At 44.3% G+C, this 9,655-nt stretch overlaps 1 protein-coding gene and 1 long non-coding RNA gene across 3 annotated transcripts; one reads left to right on the top strand and one right to left on the bottom strand.

Moving 5' to 3' along the window:
• The first annotated feature begins 3,452 nt into the window (after positions 1 to 3,452).
• Positions 3,453 to 9,302, top strand: ACTRT3 (actin related protein T3). Its single transcript, XM_081234843.1, is given in 4 exon segments — positions 3,453 to 3,827; positions 4,412 to 5,072; positions 5,074 to 5,345; positions 8,360 to 9,302. Coding segments are annotated over 3 exon segments (1,227 nt in total). The 5' UTR covers positions 3,453 to 3,519; the 3' UTR covers positions 5,332 to 5,345; positions 8,360 to 9,302.
• On the bottom strand, positions 7,519 to 9,385 carry LOC308617628. Of its 2 annotated transcripts, none has more exons than XR_014015897.1 (3): positions 9,296 to 9,385; positions 8,195 to 8,258; positions 7,519 to 7,879 (listed from the first exon to the last, which is right to left on the bottom strand). It is a non-coding gene; the product is annotated as an uncharacterized lncRNA (long non-coding RNA). The 2 variants fall into 2 exon arrangements; XR_014015898.1 differs by having other exon boundaries at positions 7,519 to 7,841.
• Between the last annotated feature and the right edge of the window lie 270 nt (positions 9,386 to 9,655).

Genomic DNA, 9,655 nt, shown 5'->3' with positions numbered 1-9,655 from the left:
TTTTCTTGTTAAAAGTTGTAACACAGGGAGCTCAGCTCGGTGCTCTGTGATGACCTAGATGGGTGGGATTGGGGGGTGGGGTGGGAGGGAGGTCCAAAGGAGGGGGGGGAATATATGTATCTATCCTGATTCATGTAGCAGATTCACTTCGTTGTACTGCAGAAACTAACAAAACATTGTAAAGCAACTATACTCCACCTAAAATCAAAAAAAGTTGTGTCAGGACCACAGGAAATTTACTCGTGATTTTATATTAAAGGACAGTCTCAACTTGAATTTATTCTTTTCTTCTCTCTTGAGATTTTTTACAACTAGATTCTGTTTGCTCTCTTTGTAAATTCTTTCTTCCTGGTAAGAATAATGTTTGTGAAAAAAACCCACAACCGTTAGGTTTATAAGAAAAAAAAATGAGGCTGGTTTCTTTCTTGATTTCATCTTTATGAATATAATTTTTTTCTGATTCCACTTTATTTTTGTCAGAATCCTTTTCAGTAATTTATTAATTCAGAAATATTTCTCTCTACTAGGTGTCAAACAGATACTAAGAATATGGAAAAAGCGTAAAACATGGTCTCTGGCGTTTAGAGAAATCAGCAATCTCAGGGGGAAAACTAATGGAAAACCAAATGACTTGTAATACAAAGAGTGCTGGGGGCAACAGGGCTTACTTTTTACGCGGTGTTTGATTACTCTTACTAGGCTGTACATAATATTATTTTTTCAGTATCAGGTTGTGAGTTTTAAAAGCTTTTTTTTTAAAGTCTGAAGCACTTCTTCCATGTGCAAGCCGTTAATAAAAAAACATTTGGTGAACAAGTAAAATAACATCCAAGTTGAAAGTTCAAATTCCCAAGGTACTGCAAATTACTATCAGGATTATGTTTTTTAAAAAGCCAACATAACCCAATCCAAAAATGGGCAGAAGACCTAAACAGACATTTCTCCAAAGAAGATATACAGATTGCCAACAAACACATGAAAGGATGCTCAACATCACTAATCATTAGAGAAATGCAAATCAAAGCTACAATGAGGTATCACCTCACACCAGTTAGAATGGTTATCATCAGAAAATCTACAAACAACAAATGCTGGAGAGGGTGTGGAGAAAAGGGAACCCTCTTGCACTGTTGGTGGGAATGTGAATTGATACAGCCACTATAGAGAACAATATGGAGGTTCCTTAAAAAACTGAAAATAGAGCTACCATATGACCGAGCAATCCCACTACTGTGCATATACCCTGAGAAAACCATAATTCAAAAAGAGTCATGTACCACCATGTTCATTGCAGCACTACTTACAATAGCCAGGACATGGAAGCAACCTAAGTGTCCACTGACAGATGAATGGATAAAGAAGATGTGGCACATATATACAATGGAATATTATTCAGCCATAAAAAGAAACAAAATTGAGTTATTTGCAGTGAGGTGGATGGACCTAGAGTCTGTCATACAGAGTGAAGTAAGTCAGAAAGAGAAAAACAAATACCATATGCTAACACATATATATGGCAACTAAAAAAAAATGGTTCTGATGAACCTAGGGGCAGCACAGGAATAAACACGCAGACATAGAGAATGGACTTGAGGACACGGGGAGGGGGAAGGGTAAGCTGGGACGAATTGAGAGAGTAGCACTGATATATACACACTCCCAAATGTAAAGTAGATAGCAAGTGGGAAGCAGCTGCATAGCACAGGGAGATCAGCTCAGTGTTTTGTGACCACCTAGAAGGGTGGGATAGGAAGGGTGGGAGGGAGACGCAAGAGGGAGGGGATATAGGGATGTACGTATGCATATAGTTGATTCACTTTATTATACAGCAGAAACTAACACAACATTGTAAAGCACTTATAGTCCAATAAAGATGTTAAAAAAATAAAATGAAAAGCAAACATACGGAGTATCACAAAACCCTGTTAAGTAAGTGGACGTAAACAGGGGAAAAAGGAGTAAATAAGTGGACGTAAACAAGGGAAAAAGGAGTAAATAAGTGGACGTGAACAAGGGGAAAAGGAGTAGGCTGTTTCCGCCCGGTTTCGAACCGGGGACCTTTCGCGTGTTAGGCGAACGTGATAACCACTACACTACGGAAACCCGCTTGGCAGTAGTATCTGAGAAAGTCCTTGATATCGCTGTCGTAACGTGCAATTCACAAGCGCTTAAAGGTAGGGTTAGCGTAACTTTTAACAGAAAGAACAATGAACCCCCCCCCCAAAATGAAAAATAACCGTATGTCCAGTTGGACAGTACTACCATTTCAAAAGTTGGAATTTGCATACACTTTTTTCAAAGCCCCTAGTTAGCAACCGGGCACCCGTTGGTTGCACTTTTTGGGGGTTTACTCTCTTCTACGGAAAAGAAGTGTTATATTAGTTTCTTTTCTTCGCGTTACTCTGTTGAGAGTCCCGGATGAGTTTCGGGGCTTTGGCGGGCTAGGAAGGGCTGGCCGCACGCGAATCCTGGAGTCCCGGCTCCCGCAGCGGGGTGCAGCTCCGCGCAGCACCAAACTCCCTAGCTGTTACTTAGCTAGCGAGAAAGCGATCCTTCCAGCCTCTGGTGGAGGGACGTGTCGTTAGCTTTTGAATTTCCTCCTCTGCTCTGTACTTGTTTTAGACGGCACTTGTTTTAAAATCTTCTACAGGGTGTGCAAAATTGAAGAGGTTAAAAAAGAAAATCAGACATCAAGATGCACTTTTTGGGCACGCAACATGCATAAATTTTTCTAAGCCTGAGCTTCATATGACCTAAGGAATATCGTTTTTCCTGCAAAGAGGCAGACACATCCTTATGCCTAAAAATCAAGAATTTTTAGGGAATGAGAATGAGCTTCCATATTACACCGGGGGCGGGGGCGTGGGGTGGGTAACCTGATGGGATTGCTTAAAAAATTTTAAAGTGAGATTATACTTTTTTGGTTTTGAGTACATTTTGCTTAGAAAACACGGGGAAAGAAACACAACAAAGTACTGCCCAGAATATATAGAAATAATAATAAAAGTATTTAAAACCCACTTTAAGTCCTAGCACTTTTTGCCTTTCTCTTTTTACAGGTTGACGAAATTCTCTTTGTAGAAGTTCAGAAGCATGAACCGTGCCTCCCCTGCTACGACACTTTACCCTGTCAAATCTCTCCACCTTTTTCCAGTTTCGAGGGCGCATTTCAGAGCTTCCCGCAGGTCCTTGGACAGACATCTATTAACCAGAATGTAATGACGCTGAGAAATAAAACTGTTTTTATGGCTTATCGAGGTATTAGAGAAAGCCTCTTGTGAAGGGTTAGATTTGTATCTAGCTTTTTGGGAAGAAAGTCAGGTTTTCCTGATATTGGTATTCCCGGATTCCAAGGGGGTGAGGAGTGGTTCAACCCGGGTGAGACGCAATCGTGGGTGGCACTTTAGAGTGCGCCTTGCATCCATTGAGTCCCAGGCCTGGGACTCCCCCCCGCCTACCCCCCAGCCCCCGGCTCCCACCAGCCCGGCTCAGGCCCCGCGGGGCCGTGCCGGGGTCTCTATGACGCGGCGTTCCAGGTCGTCGGACCGGCACATCGCTTTCCGCGCTTCCCGCGCAGCCCGCAGCCAGGGCAGCCCGAGCGGCCGGGCGACAGGAGGCGGCCGCGGCGTGAGCTACTACCAGCTACCGGTGGTGTTCGACAACGGCTCAAGAGTGATCAAGGCGGGCCTGGCTGGGTCCCGGGAGCCCCAGTTTGTCTACCAGAACTTTATAGGCCGCGCCAAAGGCCAGACCTGGAGGGCAGAGGGCACGCAGGAAGTGTGCGTGGGAGACCAAGCGCAGCAGCAGAGAAGCTCACTTTCCATCAGGTACCGCCTTCTCCCGGCGGGCAGGACCCGCGTGGAGGCAAAGTAGGGGGAGCCCAGAGGAGGGGCCCAACACTGAGAGAAAGGATAAGAAGTGAGGAACAGGAAAGTCTCTGCCAGCTATCGTTATTGCAAACGCTCGAGCCGCAAATCTCTGAGGGTACCACATACCTAAAGAGTGAACATTACTTGCTCGCTGTATCTTTTCAAATGTATTCAAACGTACAAACACAGTTATCGTTCATAAAATATAAGTTCATTTAGGAATGTTAATTCAAGGTACCTTTGTCTTCTGGGCTATTTGTTTTCAACTAACTGATATTAAAACTGTGAAGATTTCCTTATTATTATTATTATTTTAAGTCAAAAAGGGTATTCCAAAGAGGTAGGGAAGATGGAAATCAACAGAAATTGCAGAGGAAGGTAGCTGGGCTATCTTTTGCTGGCAGTTACCATCTCTGAGAGGCTCTGGAGGGCACTGCCCATAAAGGGCTACTGGTAATAAATATGGGGATTAACCCATGTTTGAAGAGAGCAGACACTGGAAAAATTTAAAGCTGCCATTTATCTTATTGCTTTTCCTACAGCTACCCAGTGGAGCGTGGTCTCATTACTTGCTGGGGGGACATGGAGATCATGTGGAAGCATATCTATGACGATAACCTGAAGCTAAAGCCCTGTGATGGCCCAGTCTTGATTACAGAGTCAGCACTGAACCCACTGGCCAACCGGCAACGGGTCACTGAAGTGTTTTTTGAGCATCTGGAGGTTCCTGCCTTCTATATGTCCATCCAGGGCGTGCTAGCTCTCTTTGCTGCTGGCTTCACAACTGGCTTTGTGCTGAATTCAGGTGCTGGGGTTACCCAGTGTGTACCCATCTTTGAGGGTTACTGTCTGCGTTATAGTGTCCAGCACCTAGATCTGGCAGGTCTTGACCTTACCAACTACCTCACGATGCTGTTGAAGGAGCACGGCATCATGCTGCTTAGTGCTTCAGATAGAAAGATTGTCACAGACATTAAGGAAACCTATTGTTATGTGGCAATGAACTTTGAAGAGGAAAAGGCCAAGAAAGCTGATTGTATAGAGGTTTACCAACTGCCTGATGGGAAGACACTCAAACTCCATGACCAGCTCTTTCATTGTCCAGAGGCCCTCTTCTCTCCAAGTCTCATGCATCTTGAGACCCCTGGCATTGATAAGATGTGCTTCAGCAGCATAATGAAATGTGATACAGATCTGAGGAATTAATTCCTTTTTCTCCAATATTATCCTTGCTGGGGGATCAACCTCTTTCCCTGGTTTAGATAAGCGGCTAGTTAAAGATATAGCAAAGGTGGTGCCTGCCAGCACCCCTGTGCGGGTTATTGCTCCCCCAGAAAGGAAAATATCAATGTGGATGGGAGGCTCTGTTCTTGCATCCCTCTCTGCCTTCCAGGACATGTGGATCACCGCTGCGGAATTTAAAGAAGTCGGACCCAACATAGTACACCAAAGATGCTTCTGAATACAGATAAAATGGTTAGAAGAAAATGTTTTGAGTACATGTGACAGAAAACTTTGGATATTATATGTTTCTGGGAGAAAAAATATTTCAGTTATTGGAAGGTCCATGTCTCTGTTGCGTTTCTATAATGGGGGAAAATAATGATGAAGCAGTCAAATAACATATTTATTGAGTAGAACCAAACTAAATGCTAGAGGAGACATTACTCTTTTAATTTTATTTATTTGGCTGTGCCAGGTCTTAGTTGTAGCAGGTGGGCTCCTTAGTTGCAGCATGTGTCTGGGATCTAGCTCCCTGACCAGGGATCGAAGCCGGGCCACCTAACATGGGAGTGTGGAATCTTAACCACTGCACCACCAGAGAAGTCCTGAGAAGATGTTATTCTTTACCTTGGAGATCTTACACTTCCTTTGGAGGGAGAGAGCAATTTGTGGTACAACATGATATGTGCCAAATGAGTGATACAGATTGAAGGTTGTTGAAGTTTATGGAAGGAAGTTTGCTATAAGGGGAGATTTCATAGCAGAGGTATGCCATCATGAATGGGGTGGCATTAGGATGGGTGTGGGAGCATAATAAAAGAGGGCAGATATTCAGAAGAGCATAGTGGAAATGAGCAACAAGCTAGATATGAGAATGAACAAAGCATATTCAAGGCATGTTTAATACACTGGTTTTGTTAAAATGAAGAGCTCATATTGAGCAGACTAAGAGCAATGACTAGGAAGGTAAATTAAGGTCAGAGACTGGAAGGCTTTGTTTTAAATGTCCTATAGGCAAAAAGGAACCATTAAAGATGTGAAAACAGGAGACATAAGGAAATTAAGATGAATGTGGTAGTAGTTTGGAGGATAAATTGGACTGGGAAAGGCCCTGGAGATTCAGTGATCAATTAGAAAGTTGTTAGTGTAGATATAAAGTAGTCAAGTCTTATACTCAAGATTATAAGCAATAGGAATTAAAAAGAAGAAATTATGAAAAACTGACAAATCTTGGTGCCTAATTAGTTATGAAGGGGAAAGAAGGGTCTGAAATGATGAAGGTAGCTGAGAGAATGTTGGCAGTGTTGACATAACTCAAAGTATGTAGTATCTGCTCTATGCAAAGCACTGTGCTAAGTGCAGTAAGTGCTAAATCAGGAGTCAGATTGTGTCCTTAAGAAGCCAGCAGTCCAGTGTGAGAGGTGAAATTCATACTTTAATTGCAATAATATAAGGTGGAAACTGACTTAGTGTTCTAAGAGAAGTATAAAATGGGACTTGTAGGAGGGAAAACAACTTGAAGGCTCAGGGAAGGCTTTTGGGGGCTGGGCTTGAAGCTGAAATGTAAACCTAATACAGTGCCCGTCCTTCTGAATTTAGAGGCAGTATATGTGGGTTCAGGTCCAGGCCCTGCCACCTACCAGCTGCATGATTTAAACAAATTGTTTAAATATTTTGAAGATCAATTTCCTCATTGATAAGTGGGGTTGCTAATCTTAATCTCTATCTGTCTCACAGGGTCCTTATGAAATACAAATGAGATAATGTCTCTATGGGAACTTTCACAATGTTATTTTTTGCTTATAGAATTAGACAATTTATAGGTCCAGCTCATGCTACTTCCTCCATAGTAAAATCGATTATTTGTATCCTTCAGCACATTATATTACTTGTACTTTTATTGACCACTTAATTTATGCAGCCTTATCTTTTGGTTTGCTTGTCTTTCTGCCTTACTAGATATGTTCTTAGAGGACAGGGATTGTGGGCTTTCTCTTTTCATCTCTGTCCCCTTCCCTGATGACTTCTGTGGTGCACTCCCAGTAGATATGCAGATATATAGAATTGACCAGAAGCACACTGATGGCAGAGGGAACATTAGGGCAAAGCCTCCAAGGTGTAAAAATCATGGGCATGTACAAGCAGCAGGAAGTAATTCAGTTTGGCCTGAAGCATTTGTGAAGAGGTGCATTTCATTCTTTGACATGTGTTTATCATTTTAGTGATTGTAAGCAAAACTATTAGATTGGATAAGGTGTAGAAAATGATTATCTGAGAGCAGTTTGAATAGTCGATGCTGTACTCACTAGAGTCACAAGCACTGTAGAGAGAACTGTTGCAGGAAGGGGAACCCCTTCCAGGGCCCGAGAGTGGGCTCTTGTCTAACACTCGGAAATGAATAGTCCGAGGAGACACACATGCTGACAAAGCAAGAGGCTTTATTGGGAAGGGGCGGCGGGGCAGAGAGCAGCAGGGTAAGGGAACACAGGAGAACTGCTCTGCCACGTGGCTCGCAGTCTCGGGTTTTATGGTAATGGGGTTGATTTCTGGGTTGTCTCTGGCCAATCACTCTGACTCAGGATCCTTCCTGGTGGCACACGCATCACTCAGCCAAGATGGATTCTAGCGAGAAGGATTCTGGGAGGTTGGTACAACACTTGGACTGGAGTCTCCTCTCTCCTTTTGATCTTTCCCAAATTCTTCCGGTTGGTGGTAGCTTGTTAGTTCCGCATTCCTTACCAGGACCTCCTGCTTAAGATAGCTCTTGCAAGTGGTTACTATGGTACCTGGCCAGGGCAGGCGGTTTTAGTCAGTGGTTCCCCTAACAGAATGATCCCAACCCCCTCACTTTAGAATTCTTAAAGTGCTTTTTTCCTAAAAGAAATTTCGTCTAACCTGTTTAGATACATTTATCTAATTTAAACTTCAACATCCCAGAGAGATGGGCAAGACAAATAGTATTCCCATTTACAAATTAAGAAGTTGAGATGTAAAGAGGTTAAGAGATGTAAATTTAAAGTGATCTCCAAAGTAGCTTGCTAGATTAGGCAGGGGCACGGTCCTTAACTGTGGTTTCTTAGGCAGTTAACCCAACAACTAACCTGGAATATTCTGTACAGACTCTAGCCTCTTCATTGGGGTCATAGATGATTCTTTTCAGGTAATCTAGGCAAAGGAAATAAAATGTGAAATTTCCGTTTAGTTATATTTTCCCCTATCTTAAACCATATCAAACCAATCCCCTTAACATTTTACTTTTCTTTCAGATCGCGGTGCCAATAGCGACAACTCCATGAAGTTCACCCAACTGAAGAGTTCAACTTTTAAGATTAGCCAGTTATATGAAAAAACATCATGTACCGGCCAATATAAAAACCTGCTACAATTTACGGTGCATTATTCTTTTTTAACACAATCACGGCACAACATTAAAGCAAAGTCAATGACTGAAAAGCCTTTATTTCCTAATAAAAGGGAGATTCAGTCCTCAATGTTGAGATCGAGAAGGGAGTAGTTATACGTAATAAAACAACCTCTGCTCAAGAAGGGAACAGGTCAGGATCGCGGAGGCAGCCCAATGAGCCAAGCCAAGATTCTGTTCGGGAATCTATTTTGGTAAAGTTCTCTAACAAACGTGATGATCCGAACTGAGAATCACTGTTTTGGCCCTACAATTTTTATGTGAACTCCATTTCTTTAAGATAGTAACGTGCACCTCGCCTGGTCTGTAAGAGATGGAAAACAGCGCTAAGAAGCATTCAAGTTAGTTTTCAAATTACAAGTTAATACGTCTGAAGAAAAGATCCAAATCTTCCCGTAAGGAATGTGTGGGTGGGGCGGCGATTGTCCTCATGGCGGGAAACAGAACTTTTGAAAAAAAAAATACTTTGCGAGACCGGCTCTCGCGAGAGCCGCGGCGTGCGGGCCCCAGCCAATCCGCGCAGGCGGCGGCCACTCTCTTTATAAGGAGACGTTGGAGGAGGCGCTGTGGGCTGCGGAGGGTGGGCCCGGGAGTGGTGGCTGCCATTTTTTGTCTAACCCTAACCGAAACTGGCGTAGGCGCTGCGCTTTTGCTCCCCGCGCGCTGTTTTTCTCGCTGACTTTCAGCGGGCGGAAAAGCCTCGGCCTACCGCCATCCACCATCCAGACTGAAGCAAAAAAAAAAAAAAAAAAAAAAAAATGTCAGCCGCTGGCTCGCTCACCTCTCCCGGGAACCTGCGTGGCGCCCGCCCAGGCCCCGCGCCCCGCCTGAGGCCGCGGTCGGCCCGGGGCTTCTTCGGAGGCGCCCACTGCCGCCGCGAAGAGTTGGGCTCTGTCAGCCGCGGGTCGCTTGGGGGGCCGAGGCGAGGCTCTTACCGCAGGGAAAGGAACGGAGCCTGTCCCCGCGCGCGGTGCCCTTCCCTGAGCTGTGGGACGTGCACCCGGGACTCGGCTCAGACACTTGCAGCCGGAGGAGCTGCGGGGGTGGGGCGCGGGCAGTCTGCTTTCTCTCTGGAAGGAGGGACTCCGTTGGTGCGCGTCCGTCTTCCCTCGCCGTCAGTGGTGGGCCTGTGGGCCTCCAA

This window comes from Mesoplodon bidens (genome assembly GCF_964165515.1).
Source record: "Mesoplodon bidens genome assembly, chromosome: 5".
NCBI lineage: Eukaryota > Metazoa > Chordata > Mammalia > Artiodactyla > Ziphiidae > Mesoplodon > Mesoplodon bidens.
This window is presented reverse-complemented; position numbering and strand designations above follow the sequence as displayed.